Source organism: Papilio machaon, chromosome 9 (assembly GCF_912999745.1).
Source record: "Papilio machaon chromosome 9, ilPapMach1.1, whole genome shotgun sequence".
Lineage (NCBI taxonomy): Eukaryota > Metazoa > Arthropoda > Insecta > Lepidoptera > Papilionidae > Papilio > Papilio machaon.
In genome coordinates, this window is record NC_059994.1 from 3,540,972 (window position 1) to 3,563,298 (window position 22,327).

The 22,327-nt window shown below is 35.6% G+C and overlaps 1 protein-coding gene across 1 annotated transcript; it reads left to right on the forward strand.

Annotated features, from left to right (window-relative positions):
• The first annotated feature begins 679 nt into the window (after positions 1–679).
• Positions 680–21,746, forward strand: LOC106717683 (neogenin). The gene is made up of 15 exons (XM_045679210.1): positions 680–1,003; positions 16,386–16,578; positions 16,656–16,759; positions 16,851–17,004; positions 17,116–17,320; positions 17,446–17,629; positions 17,703–18,154; positions 18,225–18,510; positions 18,582–18,697; positions 18,950–19,161; positions 19,370–19,524; positions 19,839–19,970; positions 20,383–20,537; positions 21,021–21,452; positions 21,524–21,746. The coding sequence occupies exons 1-15, from the start codon at positions 895–897 to the stop codon at positions 21,542–21,544; spliced, it is 2,910 nt and encodes a 969-aa protein (XP_045535166.1). The 5' UTR covers positions 680–894; the 3' UTR covers positions 21,545–21,746.
• The last annotated feature ends 581 nt before the right edge of the window (positions 21,747–22,327 follow it).

The window sequence follows — 22,327 nt, forward strand, 5'->3', positions numbered from 1 at the left end:
TTAAAGATAAAGAGTTATTGATAACTAGCTGTCGCCCGCGACTCTGTCCGCGCGGCATTATAAAAAAACTTAATAATTAGCCTATATGTTATTCCAGACTATGTTTTCCATCTGTGCCAAATTTCATCATGATCTGTTGACCCGTTCCGGAGATACCTTCAAACATCCATCCATCCATCTAAACATTCGCATTTATAATATTCGTAAGATATATAAATAAAAGTAAAAGAAGAAACAGAATGTCCAAATAAAATTTGAAAATTGTAAAACGTTAAATTAGAAACTAGTATGTAAATCGATGCTTTTACGTAATGCTTATATTTTTTTAATAGTTAAAAATATCCCAATACTATAAAGTTATGCCGAGAATTCTATTTATATACATCTTATTACTTTTCAATTTATTAAAGTTTAAGCAATTAGTTATATAGAAACTTTAAGTATTTCTAAAAATGTACATAAGTTTAGTATTACTTTGTGAAAAGATTGACGATAAAGCTCGTACATAATTAAGGGAATGTAACACAGCAAAGGTCATATAGATCACTGACAATAGGTCAAGCAGTCTATTATACCCGAGAAGATCAGATGCAACACGCTTTCGTATCCCCCCATTTCACAGAGTAAACATTTAGATTGAGGAGGGAGAATGGTGAACCAATAGTTCGAGTAAAGACACCGCGCCGAACGGACGTATTCGAAACATGCCGCGCACGCTCAAACTTCCGAACACGAATACTTGAATTTCGAAATAAAAATGACTTTATAATTATTTCCCAATTAATTTCAATGGAATACGAATGGAAAACTCCATTCACTGTTGCATCGTGAATTCGTTAACATGTAATATAAACCGAATGTGATTGATAAAAGTTGGTGTAATTCAGTGGCAGTATGGTATATGTCGGTGTTAAAGAGTGTGACAACACCATAAATGGAAGGAACCAATTTGTTTATTTTATATTTGTGCATTTACTTTTAATTGGACTGAACGGCACTAATGGTAAATATCCTATTAAATATACTATATTCTGTTGCATGTTAAAAAATCCGTTTAATTTTAAGTTACGTACATATTTTAGACGAACTATGATTGAATTGTGATTAGTTATTAAATAATATTTTTAATTAAGTTATTAATAATTAAGTTTAAAATAACTTGCGGCACCAACTTAATTATGAATAATGTATATGGACATAAATAAATATGATACTTAAAATTGAGAAAGTTGACGTTTTAGTTTTTATACCGAAATAATTCTTTATGCGCGGAGCTTAACAATGTACGGATATTGGGGTTCGAATACGAGTCAGGACAGGATTTTGTACACAGTTAAAAATAATACTCTTTATTTTTTCATCAGAGATTTGATTTTGATTTAGATTTTGTGGTTCGCTTATTTTCAAATTTTTGTAAAAAAAAACATTGTATTTTTTTCGCATCATAGCCAATACAGTATTCGTTTACGAGTACTTCTGGTTAAATCCCCAAATAGGACAATATATTTCTGATCACTGTTATTATTTGACCAGATTATTCAACGAATAGATTCGTACGTATTAATGTATTACGATAGGGGCTTTCTCTGTTACATTTAGCAACAAATAAGTCTATTGAAATAGGATAGTAGGGTATTCCTCATAACTCGGAATTGAATCGATACATTATCGCTTTCTTGAATTTCAATAAAACATTTTAATGCATAATTAATAGAATAACTATCGAAGCATTTTTTTATATCAAAAGGTGGCAAACTAGCAAGCTATAACCTGATTCGCTGAAATAGCGAAGCGGCCGCTGCCCATAGACATCCGCAATAGCAGTTGCGTTGCCTACTTAAAGAATTTTAGATATATAGGTATAATTATTTTAATAATTCCATATGCTAGTTACAGATTACTTAAAAAATCGACCGATTTTAAACTAGTCAGTGCCAACATCGGACCTAGTAACCAAGCGTTAAGATGTCTTTAACTTCGAAATACAGATAATTTGATTTAAGTTTCTTACTTTGAATGTTTTTTTTACTTATGTACTGTGGTATATAGATAGGGAATAGCAAAAAAACTTTTGATATATACTAAACGAGTAAAACAACGCTGCTTTTATCAGATCGTCTGGTCGAGTAATTAAAAGCATGAAGCCAATTAACGAAATGTAGTTCCGTGGTAGAGTTTCGTTAACAGAACAATGGAGCTTTTATTCCTTTCAGTTTTTTTTTTCAACTTTGCCTTAATTAGTTCACCGTCGGTAAAGGATACCACAGCTTATTGCCAATTCCATTTTTTTTATTATAATTACAATGTAATAATATGCTAATTTAATTCTTATTACTTGCTATTTTTAATTTCAAGAGAAATAATTATATTAAAAAATTGAATAATTTATCACAAAATAAAATATATTAGGTTAAAGTAATGTGGTGTATTATATTTTTTATTAGTATAATTGTTAATGACATTGTAGTTATTAATATTCATCTCTTGTGTTAGAAGCTTGTATGGAAAATACATAAAAAACTTAACAAATAGACAACAAAAAGCTATTGTTACAGCCATTGTACACACTGTACGACTAAACACAGACAGGTAACAAGGATACAAAAATGTATGCATAGAAAAAACGTGCATTTTGAAACCTGCCGTAAAATATACACATAGTATATATGTATTTTTAGTATAGATAAAAACTAATATCTCAATAATTTGGACCAAATTATAGGGTTATATAATAAGGGGCTAAATAAATAAGAAATGAACTAGACTAAGGTCCCTCGTACACAAGGCAAAGTAAATATTCGAAACTAATATTGTATCCTTGCGTTACTTTTGTTTATTTTTTTTATTCTAAAGCTTATTTATATTTTTTGTTTTCGTTTGTCATTTGCGATGGGAACATCACAGATGTGCGTACTTGAGAAGATATCGTGCGTGCAGCGCCCTCTCTTATCTTACAACTCAAGAGCTGGTTGAGACTTGTACACATGACCTATTGCAACGAGTCATAATTCCGTGTTTATTTTTTATGTTTTGTTTGAAATATTATATATGGGTGTTGAAAGTTAGCATGGTCTCGGTGACAATGCATAAAAGTTACAACAAATTTGTTCTTTAAAGTAGAATGGAATAGAATATAAAAACGTTTATGGCCACATAAGAAAAACACAAAATGAAAATGAACTTATAAACTACCATACAACAAAAAGAAGCGTGTGGCAAAAGACGGCCAGCTCAGCTGGTGTAGGGATTCAATATTTGTTATCATTTTTTTTTTAATTTCGACAGAATGGGGTGTTAGCTTTTTTCACCCCAATATAAGTTGCTTTAAAGTTAAATAACTTAAACCTGGCTTCGAACATTAAGTCGATGGTATACTAATGAAAAAGTAATGTGAAAATATTATTTATTCCTTGTAAAAGAAACAGATTACATGTTATTAATTGAAATCGCTTCTAACTATAGACCGTAGCCCAACCGCTGGGAAATAAATGCTTATTTATAAAACAGTGTAATATCTTTTATAAAATTAATAACTCGGTGTTTCTTATCGAGTGCTTAAAGAAACGCTATAAAAATATCTTTTATAAAAGTAGAAACTGGACGCAATTATTTAAAGATTTTTATATCAAACAGTTTATTATGAATGAACCCAGTTAATGAAGTGAAAGATAATTTTAAGATTAACGATTTAAGTTTTTAGTGAAAGCAATCTTCGTTAATAAACGTTATTTATAACAGTTTCCAGTCCGCAGTCAGATTTTGTATAAATGTTTAATTAATAGTTAGAGCTTCGGAGAATAAACTATTTATAAATAAACAAGTCATCTGAACTAATTTGTTTATGCTGTTGTTGCCAAATCAGAATATAGTTTGTGGTGTAACGAACCTTTATACATTGAAATAGCTTCATTAAGCTTATTGACGAAATAATAGAAAAATGATTCGTTCAAAATATCAACCTTAAGTTCTATATAATCAATTAAGTCTCATCAATTATTAAATTCAGAATTAAATATAAAATTTTTAATCAATCAATAAACATCGTAAAGTTCGTTAAGTTGACCTAGCACGAATATTTGTGGAAATCGCCTTCGTGTTGTTATCGTCAATCATGTCAAAATTAGTAAGAAATTTTTGGTGTATTTTAGGATGCTGGGGCGAGGAGGCGCTGCACAAATTTTAATATAAGTTTTGTCGATGACGATACGATGGCGATTGTCAAACATTGGCAAATATTCGTGCTAGGCCCACTGTTCTATCGGTGGTTGGTTGTCATTTTGGCGATTTATGCCAAGAAATTTTTGCGCGGTATTATGGTGGTGTACTCAATTTGTATTACGACTTAAAATTATATCTTGTATCTTCCTCTGTAGAACTTAGAGCATTTTATATTAGTATAAATGAACGTATAAAACTTCTAATGGTGATCATATTAATCCGTGTCGAATCTAAAGTTGAATCTATGAACGTCTTTATACTATACTCATATTGTCTGTGGTGCACTTAGATCGATTGATAGATAAACCTACACGGCATGTATTGTAATAATTTCCGATTTAGTTTTTTTGTTGTGTGTTTGTCTCAACGCGGCATCGGTCAAGCGCTCAGTAGTCGTCCTTTATTAATACTTGTCACTGTCACTGATAACCCGACGTACAAAGCTATACATTATCTTGACTAGCATGTCTTTTTGTATACTTCTATCATACGCGGGTTCATCGACTTGAGAACAAAGCGTTATATTAGTTAAATTGGTGATGTAATTATTGTTTTTATTTAGAAGACTTATGCGTCAGTATGGTCGCATTGCGACAAAGCCCCTTTAATAACTAAATTATATAAAAAAATTGTTGCGCTTTAATAATTTTTAAATAATCAGAATATTATATTTTCCTTGTATGGCAGACAAATTTACATACTTCACTAAAATACACTAACTAATCAATTACAAATTTGATTATGTCATATCTGTTCGTTCTTATTGCATTCAATGTTGTGAGAGTTACTATAATGAAACTTTACAGTCATAGTTGCGTGAAGAGTACATTCCCCTTACCAATTTTAGTAAAAACAATTCAAATAAATTAAAGGATATCGTGTACTAAGCAAGAAATAGTATAAGAAAAAGGTGCTTTCCTTATAATGAACTTGATACAATATTTACTCAAGCTGGTTATCGGATCTCTTTTTGTTTCCGTCTGCTAATGACATAGTAATGATACATTAATTTTCTCATTATACGATTATGTATAGTAAACATTATTAAATGATTTCACTGCATCATTTTTGTAGTGTATCGGTATTAATTAAACGGCGGTTGGTTTGGGACTGATTTATTTTAAATCATACAGACGGTAGTTTTACTAACCTACCTACATTTAACACAATATATTACAATCTCTCCCTTAAAAGAATTACAACAAATACACAGTTTTCAAAACCAACACTTCCCTTCTTTAAAAAAAAATATACAATACACATTACAGTACCTACTTTACAACAAATTTCGTTTTCAACAACACATAGCAAACATGACAGATGTTGACATACACATACATGTTTTACATTTTCGACCAAAACAATGCAGATGAACAATGAACCCATATTAAACAAAACTAAGCCATTGCAATTTAAAGAAAACTAACTTCAATCACAATCATCATTAACAAAATAACATTATTCTTGAATGAACAACAAATTATGGGGTCAACTTATGAACAAACAAACCGAAGCATTTTAACACTTTTTTTTAAATATAATTTAAACATCGTACCAAAAACTTTTAACTTTTTCAAATACAACGAATTTACAATTTTTTTTTGTAATTCTAAAACATACAGTAACTTCAGATTTAAATACACCCAACATTAACTCCAGAACACTAAACAAATGAAACATTTTTTTTACACTGCAACTAATAAATGGCGGTTACACATTAATATTATTTTTTAACCGAACTCCATATCCCTTATCAATTAGAAATTAAATTAATTCACACTGTAGTACTCGACCCAGTCACTACAATGCACCACGATCACAATGTTACAGTTAAATAATAAAAATTGACATTCTGATAAATTTTCCTAACTTCACTATAAAACTCCCGGTAAATCCATCAACCAAAAACTAATACGTTACCTCAAATTATAAACTTAAATTAATTAAACTGTCATCAAGTACAATCATACAAAATATTACCTAGCAACATTCTAATAGTTTTACCAAAAAATTTCGTCAACGAAGCCTGAGTCCTACCTTGTCAACATTACAAGCGACCGCACCAGTGCTCTTGAACCCCCAATCACATGTGTGCCCTCTAACGACACAAACGACCGTCCCCGTGTGCCCAGACTTCCAGGCACCTGTCCTTCCCATTACACAACATGTAATCACACCGATGCGTCGGACCCTTAGTAACCTGTCCTCCCTTCAACACAGCAGGGCCTCCAGTCACTCGTCCACCCTACGACAGGAATGACAATGTGCTCCGCCTTGTCCGCGGCAGTCACACCGTATCCTCTCCTTCTCCTTGGCAGTGACATCCCGCACACTCCACACGTAACAAAACAACCACGCCAGTACGCCTAGACTCTCAGCCACTTGTCCGCACTTTAACAGTACAAGTGACCAGTCAGTGCGCCCGGCCAATGTGCTCCGCCTACTCCTCAGCAGTAGCACCGTGTCCTACCTATTCTTCGGCAGTGACACCACGCACACTTACACGTGCACCAATAAGGCTACGCCAGTACGCCATGACCACCAGCCACTTGTCCGCACCTCAACAGTACAAGTGACCAGTCAGTGCGCCCGGCCAATGTGCTCCGCCTACACCTCGGCAGTAGCACCGTGTCCTACCTCCTCTTCGGCAGTGACACCACGCACGCTTCCACGTGCAACAATATGGCTCCTGCCATATCGCGATACCGATGACTACCCGCGTGCCGGAACTGCCTGCGCTCACGCCGCCGCAGCCCCGCATGTCCTGCTGTCCGCTCCGCCCGCCACCACGCTCGCGACGAACGATGACGACAACGACGCCCAACTAATGAGCGGACGCGAATCTTCTCCGCAACACAACAACCACTACCATTATCCCTAAATGGCTTAAATAATAATTATGTAAGGAACACATCCTACGTTACAATAAAAACTAATCAAGTTATCCGCTTGTGACTTGAAATTAACATTGGCGTAATTCACATACTAACTGCAACATTCGAACTTTATACTAAAATTAATGTGCGATATTTTCGTACAAAATTAAATTCAATAAAACTCATCTTCGATTATCCTACAATTAAATAACACTGAATAATAATTTTACTTTGCACAATACAATTCCATTTTATTACATTTTTGTAAGATACGTTACTAGACACGTCATCCTAGCAAAACAGCGACGCGCCTGTCTCGCTCCCTCTAGCGGCAACAGCGATGTAGCTGTCTCGCTCGCACTCGCGCTGCGTCTAATTGCATTATGCTTTGTCATGATTTGAAAAATTACAAAATGGACGTAGAAATATTAAAAATCTTTGTCATCAATTTATACTAACTTCGAATCAATTTATACCAAATTTATACAAAAAGCTGAAACACATCGCCTGCCTTTACCGATTTAAATAAAATAAAAACTACAAAAACATTACGACACAAAATACTTAGCAGATAGTCTTACAGTCATTAATATCACTACCGTCGTTTATCGCTTAACGCACGCACTAAATACACGAAGCCTGCGAAACACTCTTCCCCGCAGCTTCCACAGGTTCCTCTGCCGCCGCCTCTGCGCGGGCCCCTTGCCCGCTGCAACCAGCCCTGGCGCTGCCCTTCCTCCGGACACACATGCCCCAAACACCCGTGTGCTTCCATCACCACACAAGTAGACTGCGGCCACACTTCTCCGCCGCACACGCAGGCGCCGCCGCCCGCCGCTGCCACTGCACAGGCCCCTCGCCAACTGCAGCCGGCCGGCCCTGGCCCTGCCCATCTTCCGGACACACGTGCCTCGCGCACGAGTGTACTTCCCACACCATACCGTAGATTGCGGCCACACTTCTCCGCCGCACACGCAGGCGCCGCCGCCCGCTGCTGCCACTGCGCAGGCACCTCGCCCACTGCAGCCGGCCGACCCTGGCCCTGCTTGAGTCCCAACCTGCGCCGGCGTCGCTCCCTGGCCGCTGCCTCTCTCCGGGCTGCCTTCCTCTACCGCCAACACCAACGCCACCGCCTTCTCCGCCGACATATTATGATCGCACGTACTTAAGTTCCGCAAACTAACATTACGCTGTGCAAAATTATTTTCGCGAGTAATAAACATACGCGTCCACTTGTTCGCACACTATCTTCACCTTTCCACGCGTCCACCATACTTTTTACGCAATTGAAAACATCCTCGTCGCCAGTTGTAGTGTATCGGTATTAATTAAACGGCGGTTGGTTTGGGACTGATTTATTTTAAATCATACAGACGGTAGTTTTACTAACCTACCTACATTTAACACAATATATTACAATTTTCAATAGACCTTTTTATGGTAGCGGCAAAGTATTAAGCGGTTGATATGTGAGCGCTGTTTACATTTTGTAGAATGTCCCAAACGGTCGCCAACATTCGTTTGTTTCAATCGACATTTTATCTCACAAGGTTATTTGAGACCTCTACAATCAGTGTTTTTTTCTTTCGAAACTATTCTAACCTCAATTAAAATATTATCTATGGTAAACAATAATAATAGTAAAAATAATGTAATAATTTTATAAAAGGTAGTTTTAGTTTTCTTAGATGGCAGCACTGCTCGACCCCGCCACTCTTTTGTGACAACTTCCGGCGAATGGATTGAGAGTGGTGGGGTTGAAACAGCGTTTGATTATTGAGTCAGGAGCTCGGGCAGTCGTTGGATATCCGTCGATGTGATAAGTCGTCTAGTGGAAAGACAGTCGTCTAGTAGAATTGACCGTTAGAAATGTTGAAAATGGAATAAAAGTGTTCACTGTGCAATGAATTGGAGTTTTTCTTGACATTTCAGAAGCGGGATATAAAAATCCAGGTATGAACGCCCTCAGAATTTTAAATACTAATTTACATTTAAAAAAAAATTACTTTAAAGTACAAAGTAGCTATAACGCTTGTTAATTTTTTTATTTTTATTTTTTTATTTTTTTTATTTTACTTTCGATACTGCACAAATATGACACTGTCATACTGCATTTGATCACGGCTATTTTCCAAAAATACAAATTATGCATATCTTCTATATATATAAAAGAAAGTCGTGTTAGTTACACCATTTATAACTCAAGATCGGTCGAACTGATTTAGCTGAAAATTGGTGGGCAGGTAGCTTAGAACTAGGAAACGGACATAGGATAGTTTTTACCCCGTTTTCTATTTTTTTTTTATTCCGCGCGGACGGAGTCGCGGGTAAAAGCTAGTGTTACAAAGACTTTTTATTGAGATCATTATTTACGTCATTATTAAAAATATTTATTTAATGACTTATTGATTTATAAGTATCGAATGTGATTTTAACTCGTATTTTCAATTTTCTTTATTTATATTTATGCTACCTATTTTGAATTCTTTAGAATTTTAAACGTTTTACGGGATATTTGGAAATTGAATATGGGTAATGATTTCATAGTTATACAAGCGAGACCCCCCAACAGGGAAATAAATAGTAGAGGTTTCTATTTTATTATGTATGAAACTTTTATTTGTGTGTGAATCATTTACTTACTTTTTATTTTTTTTGTATTTATGTCTATTAAAATTACTCGCTTCGAACGATTAAACAGTGGAGAAATATCATGTTTTTGGGATACCGATTGAGCGAACAATGAATGTTCGCTGGATAATGATTGAGAGAACAATGATGTACGCTGGATAATGATTGAGCGAACAATGAATGTTCGCTGGATAATGATTGAGCGAACAATGATGTACGCTGGATATTGATTGAGCGGGCAATGATGCTCGCTGGACTGTAAGAATCGACTGAACTTAATGACTGAGTGAACAATGATGCTCGCTGGACTATAAGAAACGACTGAACTTAATGATTGAGTGAGCAATGATGCTCGCTGGACTGTAAGAAACGACTGAACTTAATGATTGAGTGAGCAATGATGCTCGCTGGACCGTAGGAAACGAATGACTTTAAATTTGACTGAGACTGAACTTTGATGTAAATAAGAGAGATTGAGACATGATTCCAGGGATTTAATACATTTAGATATGACGTCAGACGATGACTAAGTTGGAGGTACGCTACCTACAACTTCACCAAGGAAGCGTAAGTACGCAAAACGGAGGAAAGTAAAGAGGAAAAGAGCTCCTTCGACGTCATCTACTTCAACGTCGTCAAGTGAGAATAAAAGTAAATGTGTGTATGTAAGGACGCTTGTTAGGATGAATGTGTATTGATGTATGATTGCGTGTGTGTATGTTTATGTACGTTTATAAAAGTAAAGTTCTATGTTTGTATCAAGGATTAAAAGATTCTATACAATTAAATCAATGAGTATAATATGAAATAATATCTTTTGCATTTGAAAGAGGTAAGATTGGGCTTAAGAAGTATGAAAATTTTCCGGAAAACGTAGTATGAACTCTTGGCACTTCACATATATTATGTGCGGAGCGTTGAATGAAGATTAGCTCGTGATTGTATGTAATTGATGAGTGATGATGAAGAATAAGAGCCGGTATATATAGTTGCCTTACTGTAAGAACTTTACATTCCCTGTACAGGTTAGCTGTTGGATATCTGTATGGGCGGTTTGTGATGCATTTTAGTATACCGCGTTGGGCTCTCTCGAGTGGAAAAAGATTTATTTTATTTTGAACCTCCCCAAGACGAAATACAATAACTTAGCACAGACTGACATAGGGAGTAATATAACATTTTAATGATGTCTTTTATATGCACAAACCCTGATGTTTTGAAAACTGCAGTTAATTTTCTGATTCGCTGAGTTAATTGATTACGCTAAGATATCTAATTGAGGTAACTTTTTGTATGGTCTGGCATTTACACATGATATTCGGGAACCTGTTTTGGCAGGTAGATGAGGTGTGTGCAAGTAGAAAGAGGGACTCGAAATTCTGCGGGTTCTTAATGGAAAATGTTACATGCTTTGTTTTTTCTATATTTAATGTTAATCTATTATTTCTGAGCCACATTGAGATGTTGTTAAACGCTCCTTGGGCTGATGCAAAAGTCTCAGGCCAGGTGTCTCCTTGGACAACTAAAACTGTATCATCAGCATAAGTGATAATGATACCGCGATCGACTGGGAGGTTGCAAAGCTCGTTTATATAAACTAGAAAGAGGGTAGGCCCTAGTATACTGTCCTGCGGAAAGCTAACAGTTAAGGGGTCACTTATATGAGGTATCTTTATGCTCTGTGTTCTATCCGTGAGGTAGTCTTTGAAAAGGTTAAGTTGAACATTTTTGATTCCTTGTTTTTAAGACCTTCTAACTTGTTTGAAAGTAGTGGTATTGGCACAGTGTCAAAGGCCTTTGCAAGATTTAGAAATAGAGCAATACTCTTCTTTTTGATAGTTTTTGGCGACATATTCTGTTAATGTTAGTACAGCATTTGAAGTCGACCTATTTCTTCGGAAGCCAAATGGATTTTTAGAGAACATGTTGTTGTGTTCTAGATAACTGACCAATCTATTGTTAATTATCTTTTCAAAAACCTTCGATAAATATGTTAATATGGAATTGGGCCTGTAGTTACCAACAATCATTTTATCATCACTTTTGTGCATAGGTATTTTTGCCATGTTTAAGAGATTTAGGAAAGACTCTTGACAGTAGGGAAAGATTAACAATGTGTGTTATGACTGGTGCAAGTAAGTAACTATTTTGGCGTAGTACAGCGGAGGGAATATTGTCCCAGCCCATGGAGCTATCGATTTTTAACGCGTTAATGGTGTTCAGAATTTCAGGTATATCGGCATCTGTTAGGATCACGGAATTTAGTGTTGTATTAGTTGGCTGTAGACTATTACTTATATCAGTGTCGGGAGCAATATTTTCTGCGAGAGCTTTACCTATATTAACAAAATAACTATTCACATCGTTGACTGCTTTTTTTTTATAGTTGGTTATTTTCTAGAAGATCTTGTGATACCTTGGGAATTGTTTTAAAATGTGTAATTTCGTTTATGATTCGCCACGTTATTTTCATATTTTTCGCTTTACTAGCTTCCCTCAGACGTTCTATTTCATAATTGGCTTTTGCATTTCTAAGAAGGGTTTTACAGTGATTTCTATAACGTTTATATGTCTCAATAAAAATAACTTTAACAGGTTGATTTCGTAATTTCATATGCATTCGATCTCTATTTTTCATGCACCTTAATAGTCCTGTCAAGATCCAGAGTTTTTTTAGTGTCTGGTAATTGGTTTAGATATATTATCTAAAAGATAGTTTGTGGCCAAGTTACAATCAGCAGTAATAAATATTTTTGAGAGGTCTGATGCTTTGATTGTTTCAGAAACTTCTTTGTAATTAGTCTTGGTAACAGTGATAGTGAAAAAGGGTTTTATTTGGTTAGTATCCATGACTAGGAAGGAATATGGTATCGTGGTCGGTGAGAGCATTTTGAACATTATGTTCATATCACCTGTTATTACGATGTTTTTTTTTATAATTCTTACATGAGATTAATAGTTCTTCTAATGATTTAAGGAATGGTATTACATTATGAAATGATTGCGATCTGTTAATGGACTTTAGGATAATACCATTTTTTTATTTGTTATAATACAGGTAGCATCTGAAAGTTTATGTTCAAAGGAATCACAATGTAAATAGTTTTTAGTGTATATCATTATGCCATCGTTTTGTTTTTTTTTTTTAAATTCTAGACTACTAGTATTGTACCCCTTTATTTAAGGGATACTTAAAGAATTGTTAAGCCAGCATTCTAATAAAATAATGGTGCCAGGACTTATTGCTATTCTGGAAAGAAGTAATAGGAAACCGTTAAAATTGCACAATATACTGTTTATATTCTGTGTTAGAATCTTTAGTTTATGTGTTGGTGATTTTATTAACGAGTTGAATTCTTCAGATGTGCAGGTTTGTGACTTAGATGGTACAATGTTGTCGATGTTATCATTAATTATTGAGATTGTGTGGTACATTATTTGTATGTCGGATATAATTAAGGGTACATTAGTACTCCTACCAAAAGAATGAATGGATATAAGTACTACGTTTAGGGCTGTTTGTTTTGTAAAACATCAGAGTGCCTTAGTATGTGTATACATAATACGACATATTAATAGAGGTTTAAATTGATAAAACGTATGTTTTGATTTTGTAAACAAAATTCGTGCTTCGTTATTAAGTAACAATAACAGTTTTCATGAAGTTGACACTATTGGAGGAATGATGTTGTATTTTTATTGTCATGAGTTTTAATAATGTTAGTTGATAGTGTGAAATTGATATTTATATCATTGTATATATAAGATATTGTAGATTAGTAATATGACAAGTATATTGCAACTTTTATTGTAACTTTTCATAAATTTAGTGTACATGAGTAATATATAATGTTCTCGAATGGTAGTAGTAATAGGCCGTACAGTGTGTTGATGTTTACACAGTACCAGTATTTACAAATTAAGCAACCGTAATATGGAACATTAATTTCAAGGTTAGCATACTTGTATGATAAACAAATTGGGGAACTAAGGTGAATTTTATAAGTATGCCTGGCATTGTACACTTCTATGATGCGGTGGTAGTATGTGTGATAAGAGTAAGTTGATTGTTGGCAGTTAATTGTATTATTTTGGGAGTGTTGATTTTTATGTTTTAGTAAAATGTGTCTACATATTACATTTATAAAATGAACAAGCAAGATAACATTATGGACGGTATATGTTATACAAATGTATTTAAATATTGTACTACGTAGAATATTTTATTTTGTGTCCGTAATGAATGTAGTTGATCTTCGTTTTTAATGACAATGCCCCTTCTGTTTTTCGTAAAAGTATTTTACCATTTTTAACCCAGCTGTGAGCGTATTTTTCTGCCTTTGCTAATTCTCTGGCGAGAAAATGTACTCTTCTAATTTTTGTTAATCTCTTTTAATCTATATAACATGTAAACTGGAATGACTTCTCCGACGAAAGGAAGTTGCTTGGAGTTTAGTTCGTTAGTTCTGTTTTTTCTGTGCTTTTGACAGATGCTAGCACATCCATTTCAGTCCAAGTATTGGTAAATTCGACAACGACTGTAGACGTTGAGGAGTCGGCTCATTCTTCTCAATTTGAACATCCAAAGTATTAGTTAGGCGCTCAAAAGTTTGTAGGAGATTGCATTTGGATTCTGCTTGTTTACCAGGGATGTTTCTTATTTCAACGGCTGTTTTTAGAGGAAAACGTTCCAAAGTATCTAATCGCTCTTCAAGTAGCGATGTCCGTTTTCCCAGATCGCCTCCTCAGCTAACGTACATAACTTACCTTCAATGTTTTTTAATTGGTCCGTTAGGAAGTCTAGACTTTTATCAAGCTATTGGTTAGATTGATCGACTTGCGATTTTAAATCTTTCATAAGAGCTTCTACTTGAGTCTCTAATAATTATTACGTAGGTTGAATACTTTTATGAGGAAAATAGAATACCGTTTTATAATATTGTATTATAGTTATATTGTTAAATTAAATTAAGATTTTATTATATTGGTTTCAAAATTATAATAAGTAACTTAAGTTAGTAAGTAATTAATTGGCAGAGTTCCTGATGTTTTAGTGTGCCAGGAGGCTACACATTTCGTAGGATGGCCGAATGTAATAATTTTATAAAAGGTAGTTTTAGTTTTCTTAGATGGCAGCACTGCTCGACCCCGCCACTCTTTTGTGACAACTTCCGGCGAATGGATTGAGAGTGGTGGGGTTGAAACAGCGTTTGATTATTGAGTCAGGAGCTCGGGCAGTCGTTGGATATCCGTCGATGTGATAAGTCGTCTAGTGGAAAGACAGTCGTCTAGTAGAATTGACCGTTAGAAATGTTGAAAATGGAATAAAAGTGTTCACTGTGCAATGAATTGGAGTTTTTCTTGACAATATGATGTACTTTTTATTAAATTTTTACCTTCTCAAAGGCCGGCAACGCATCTGCGATTCCTCTGGTATTGCAGATGTCCATGGGCGTCGATGGACACCTTAGTGTTCCCGCTGCTCGTTTGCCCCCTTCTCTTATAAAAAAAAATGATTTCTTGATACATTTTCACTTGACTCGATTGAAAAATTCGATCAAATATAAGTTCTGAGATTGAAAAGCAAAGTGTCGAACATTATCTAGTTAAACATTTCTACTTCTGTGTGATACTGGATGTTTACTTTTCCTGTCGATAACGTAAGGACTCAATGCTTTTAGTTGGATTGCACACAAACTACTGGTGCATGATGGCAGAAGCCGATTCGACACAAAAACTTGGACGAGCATTTTGAACTTTCCGATCCGATCATTTCCTCTTTGGGTTGTTTTTGTCCGTTCTTGTGATTGTAGCAAACAGCTCTTGTTAGTTTCCATAGCTTCAGTTGAAGCTAGAATTCAGATGTTTTAAAATACCGACAAAATCACAATGCCATTTTTGACTCACATGATATCTCAGTCAAAAATAGCCTCTTTGTATTCACATTTCTCCTTCAATATGTAGCCAGTAAAGCTAAAGCCTACCATTGACTTTAGACGTATTGTAGCCGTTTGATATTGAATTGCCTTTTGCATTTGTAATTCGAGTTAATTAGCTTCACCTCAAAACGAAACTGAACATACAAGTATGACAACTCTAGTCTTTGCATGGTTGTGCCAGTGATTATAATAGTAGTAGACGCCAGCAACAACAACATCAATTAAAGGAATGGACTGACTTACCCGGTGAAATGCCACGACCACACAGAACATAGTGAAGTTGAAGCAATTCTGCGTTTCGTCTGATGAGTGTGGTGCCTCTTTTCCTTCCCACCTTTTTCCTTTAAGAAAAGGATGGGAAGGTGCAGTGGTTTTGACGGACGAAGAGACGCATAGAAAATAAATATTCTCTTTCTGTGCGCCCCCTCCTCCGGCGATCAAAGGTAGGCAACGCATCTGCAATTTCGGATGTGTATGGGCAGCGGTCGCTTTGCTATTTTGGCAGATCAGGTGGCCGCTTGCTCGTTTGCTTCCTGATAATATAAAAATGTTTTCACGGATATATGTGTCTTATCAGCTTAAAATCACAATTTTAAGAAAATTATGAGTATCAGTACTTCTTTAGAAATATGCACAATGCACAATAAAATAGTGTTAATTTACTTCCGTCCTATATAATTATCATGCAGGATGTAGGTACATGATTATTTGACATTTGCAGCGCAAAACCGAGCGCCGCGTATCAAGGAGCACCCGTCGAACACAGTGTCGGGTCGAAGCGAGCCAGCAACACTGCGGTGTGTGGTGGAAGGCAGGCCCAAACCCGCCGTGCAGTGGTATAAAGACGGGTCGCCTGTGCCCGCCGCGGACGACGGCCACAGGGTTCTTTTGGAAGACGGATTGCTGTTTTTAAAGTAAGTTGTAACGTACATTCTATTCAATAAGTCATGACTATGACTTACCTTATAATTGTAAATTATAATTATTTTAGAGTAAACCGTGGTAAAAAAGATAGTGATGAAGGACTGTATTGGTGCGTTGCGAGAAATATCGCTGGAGAGGCTGTAAGTCATAACGCAACTTTAAATGTGGCTGGTAAGTTTGAATTCAATAATTAAGACGTAATTACCGTAAAGTCGGCCCATTTACGTGGCTTGGCATCCAAAACATTAATATATTATTTTAGTGCTTCGAGATGAATTCAAAGCGGAACCTAGAGACGTGCACGTGGCGGCGGGGGAGCCCGCGGTGTTAGAGTGCGCTGCACCGAGAGGCATACCGGAACCTTCGGTGCATTGGCTGAAGGATGGACAAATGTATGATGTAGAAGTGAACGGGAGGTACGAACTAAATCTAACCATAATAATATGTAATGACAAACGAAGCCTACATAAATATTTAAAAAATTACTGAAAACGAAAATCGGAAACTACAGTTATAAATAATTTTAGGGTAACAATTACTGAAACTGGAAGTTTAAAAATATTGGAAACGCTTCCTACCGATAGTGGACTATTCAGATGCGTGGCTTCAAATGTCGCCGGAGAACGACAATCGAGGGCCGCGGCGTTGATTGTTTTGAGAAGACCACATTTTGTTGTCAAACCTAACAATGTAACTGCTTTAGTGGGTCAAGATGTAGAGTTTAATTGTCAGGTAAATATTTTAATAACTTACTATAAAATACATAGATGAGTTCTTAATTTGCCTTGGGATAATTTTACATTTCGTTTTATTTTAATTACTTCGAATATAGAATAACCAAGCATATCAAATTTTAGAGTTATGATTCTTCAGTATCGATAACATGGGTGAAGGAGGATGGTGTTCTGCCAAAGCACGCCTCAATACATCGTGGGTTGTTACGCTTAGAGCATGTGTCCGCAACAGATGCGGGCGTGTACTCCTGCCGAGCGGACAGCGCCGCGGGCTCGAGTACAGCGAGCGCCTCTCTCACCGTGTACTGTAAGCCCGGTCATTCCATTTTAATGGCACACTTCGATATCACGATCTATTTTAATACGGCCATCTGTTCCAGCGTTACCACACTTCATACAAATACCATCCAATCTGACCGCGTGGGAGGGCGATGTGGTTTCCATACCTTGCGAAGCTAAAGGTCTTCCCACGCCGACCACCTTCTGGATTCTACAAGGAACGGAGGATGTTCTATTATTTCCTGAATGCACTAAGAGCAATTCAAGTTTATTGTATTTAGACGATGCAAAAACAGAACACGCAGGAAGAGTTATATGCGTAGCCGTAAATGCAGCTGGAAGTGTAACGCAAGAGGCTCACTTGAATGTTTTAAAGAAAGACGTTGACGCTTTTAACCAACATGTAGGACAAGAATCTGGGGACGGGTACGAGTATGAAGCACAAATGACAGTATACGAACTAGTTCAAGCGAGAAAGTATTTAAAGCAAAATGTTCTAAAGTTGAGAAGGGTGGAAACTTTGTCTTCGACTTCCCTCAAAGTTGTCTGGGATGTAGGTATTGCCACGAAGTTTGTTTAAAGTTGCATGAAATTACAAAACTTTATATTAATATTCATTTCAGGTACTGACGGATTATAATGAATATTTGGAAGGGGTAAAAATATGGTACAACGGAACATCTCTAAACTGGCGTAATTCTAGTTCAGAAGATGTTACAATGAATTCATCTCAATCGTACACTTCCTGTTCGAACGGTTCCTTGACAAATGTGGATAATAGCGGTTCGTCTAGTTACGTGCTATCTGGGTTAGCGTCGTATACTCAGTACGATGTGTTCGTTATGCCATATTATAAAACGCTGTTGGGAAAACCATCGAATTCAATGACGGGATACACCGATGAAGATGGTAAGTAGTCTATAATTTCTTGACGCTTATTGCCATTGTAAATATATGTTTGACAATAAATTGTGTTTTAGTGCCATCGCTGCCGCCACAGAGCGTGACTGGGAGTGTAATTAACGCGACCTCGGCGAGGATACGATGGGAACCGCCACCTGCTAACACTTGGAACGGAGAACTCACCGGTTATTTGGTGAGTTTTCGTTTAACGCCCACAAAAACATTAAAGACAGCTGTTTGTGAAAAATTACCAAACATGGTTTGGGACTCTCTAAAAGCTTTTGTTATTTATTTTTATTTTCAAGTATATATAAACATATTTTTACTTAAAACTATATTGTAATTATAGTTTATTCGATTGTATGATAAAGTACCAAAGTAGGATAAGATTTTGTTAGTTTTCCTACTAAACAAGCTAAACGACATGCTTTACCTTCAATAACAGATCGAAATACGCGTTGGAAGTAACTCAGGTGGTAGAGTAGTTGGTCAGATGTCACTGGGCGCACGCACTCGCGCGGCAACCGCCAGCTCACTCCGCGCGGGAGGCCGGTATAGTGCCCGCGCGGCGGCTGTCACTCGCAAGGGACATGGACCCTTCAGTGCACCAGCTCTTATTCATATGGTGCCCACCCAATCGCAGAGGCATTACGTACAGTAAGTAAGGTTCAATTTCCTGTGCTCTTTATTGTCAGCAATGTAACATTAAAATTGAGGAAAGTAAAAATGAAACAAGTTTTACTTCTAAATAATAACTAATAAACCAAAATACTTCAGCTCAGTACATCATAATATTCACAATCTGACCTAAGAAAACATTATATTAAATTTTCGTCGTAATTCTTATACCATTCTTTTTCTACAGAACAGAACCGCCAAAAGATACAAAAATACCCCACATTCTTCAAGAGACGTGGCTATTAGCGCTCTGTCTGACTTTATTCACGATCATTATTATTGGATTGTTCAGTATTTATTATATCAAGCGGCGAAACACCGTTCAAAGGAAGAAGTCTACGGGTAAGAAAAATGCATCGTAAATACGCCAAGGCTTCATTCACACTGAAATTAATGATAACAAAACAATGATAAATGATAAACCACAAATATGTCAGGAATATATATGGCTCTATATTTTATAAAATATAATCCAATATTCATCCTTCTTTTATATACATTAATACATAATTTGTTTCATATCAAGGTCTTCCATCACTAAATAAAGTCATTTTCTTAGTTGTATGTGTTCATAGCGCACTCGTTTTCACTGTGAATAGGCCCTTATCAGATAAAATTGACTGGGTAAGTAATTGAGACATTGAACCCAATTGTAGGTCAGTCGATTGTTACGGCGCAGCAGTGTCTATTGAATAAAGACACTATCTGGCTCCGCGAGCGACCCGTGTTCTCGCCGCCCAACGAAGCTCCGCTAGATGTAGGAAATTGCCATCAGACTCTATTACAAGGTATTAGTTGGTTTTTGTTGGATTTAAAATGTGGTATTAAACACTTTTTATATTAAATTTATACAATAAACCCTATAGCTTTACAAAATGCACTAAGTTTATTAATGTTCTTCATAATAGCACTATAAATGAGTTAATGTGCAAAGTTAATAATTAGGTGTAAATAATTGCTTTGTTAATTATAAACAAAATGCTCCATAAAGAATAAAACTTGCTCTTTGAATTCCTCCATAACTTTAAAGTTTCTGAAAATATTTTCCAGAAATTATGAGTGCGGAACAAGATAGAAATAAAATTAATTATGCAAATTGTTTCTTTTTGTTAATACGTTGTATTTTGTTTTATTTTTATATGGCAGCATAAAAGCAAACAAGCTAGAGCAATATGGTGTTGATAATTGTTTTTTCCTTAGGAGGTCAATCTACGAACATTCTAAATGTAGAACCTGAGTACTGCCTGCCACAAAACTCTATTCAGGGCTTGGATGCATCCAGTGTAGACAGGATGAAGCGCGGCCCGCCGGAGCCGTATGCGTCGAACGCTATTTACACAGAACTAAACTTCAAGGTACCACGCGATAAGCTATGAGAATCACATTGTTGACATTCGATAAGATTACAAACGCCCGGCCTGTTTTGCGCAACTTCACACCGACGTCTGTGCAACAGTGACCCTTTTAATGCATGTTAACATTTGCTTATTTGGAGAATTCTTATAACCTTCGAAGTCTAGTACTTCTGACATACTAAAATTCATATCCTATAGTTTAAACTTACTAATGATGGTAGATTGAAAAATTATTTTCAAGGCTGACATACAAAGCTTTGTTTAAAGAAGAGAAGATGACTGTTTTTATTGTTAATATTGAGATATTTATCCTATGCCTAAAACAAATCACCTTCTCTGTAATTTCCTGTTATTTTCTAAATATCCTAAAATGATACTATAGATAACACTAATTCAATAGAAACTTGTCCATCTTTATACTTAACACCTTTAAACTTTAAAAAGGTGATTTGATTCTTAAACAATGCATAATTTTCTGCACAGGACAATAACGAAATCGGAGATCTGAGAAATTGTCCAGAAAGACGATCCCATAACAATAGCATTGTTAGATCGTGCAACGGGAGCATTCAGTACTCTAATGGTGAATGTTCGACTTGTTGTCATAGCACGTCCAGTCGGTCTACTAAAGATTATAGAGAGCTGCGACACGAGAATGTACACAACGAAATCAATGTTATTGAAGACGATTGCGCCTCGTGCCATACTAACAGATCAGGATCTCGAAGTAGACAGGACAAAAGTAAAGTGTGTCCAGCCAATGATTTAGAATACGATTATCCTCAATGGCATTGGCTGGGCAGAGAGAACAGTTTCAAGATTCCCATTCAGTCGGGCAGACATTCTAACGTTGCAAGGAGTGAACAGGGCTGTCAAATAAATCTGAGTGATATACTGCCGCCTCCGCCGTATGAGGTACGTTTACTTTTCTTATTGGCCATGTTTCATTCGCGTTACTTTATTTTAATCATTCTTATTTCTTACAGAGCCCTGACGGTAAGAAATGAAGAATTTGGAAGTCGATAAATTTGATGTCTTTAGAGAAATATGAGAAACTTGAAGCAATAAATCAATATCAATGTTTAAAACTTATTATAATGTAGAATCTGTAATAAAAATACAATCTTTAGGTAAAACGTTAGCACATCATTAAGTAAATAAGAAAAACAATTTGGGTACATAAAACGGTTGTATATCTTAAAAGTTAAAATAGACACTTAATTGTAATACATAACAAATTTTGTAAAAATCTATGATGTATGTAATTTTTACACTAACGATAAAAAAAAAACCTAAAGATTGTAAGTAAACAGTAGTTGAATTCATTTGTAGTGTTTTAATGTGTAACCGTAGATACTGATGTTTTGATATTTGTATAATGTAACTTAATTCTATTTCTAGTCACAGTATAGACTAGTACTTTTTTGAACGTTGTATAGGAGTCTCTCTTTTAATTGCATATACACCGCTGTATCGCAGATTGTTCGAAAATATTTAAGACAATCATCGCCCCGTTCATGCATCGCCGCATGTTTAACACTGCCCTTTACATTTAGTATTAGCGTATTAGTTGTATAATCTTTGACTGTGATATTTATATTAAATTCGTGTATTAGATGTTAATATAAAAGTAGAATAATAAATAATTTCTTTTTCGAAAATATTCACATTTTCAAAATTTTTTAATTATCAAAAACAATCACATCTTGCAAACAATAAATTATTAAGTTGTTTTGTTTTTGTAATGAAATATTATCAGAGTCAGTTGTTTTGTCGAAAACAAAGAAAAT

Excerpts from the sequence above, each read along its gene's own strand:
- LOC106717683 (XM_045679210.1), top strand. The coding sequence starts at position 895 with ATGGTATATGTCGGTGTTAAAGAGTGTGACAACACCATAAATGGAAGG. Across the intron at positions 16,760-16,850 it reads CGCAACTTTAAATGTGGCTG|TGCTTCGAGATGAATTCAAA; the intron begins GTAAGTTTGAAT and ends ATATTATTTTAG. Across the intron at positions 17,005-17,115 it reads GATGTAGAAGTGAACGGGAG|GGTAACAATTACTGAAACTG; the intron begins GTACGAACTAAA and ends AAATAATTTTAG.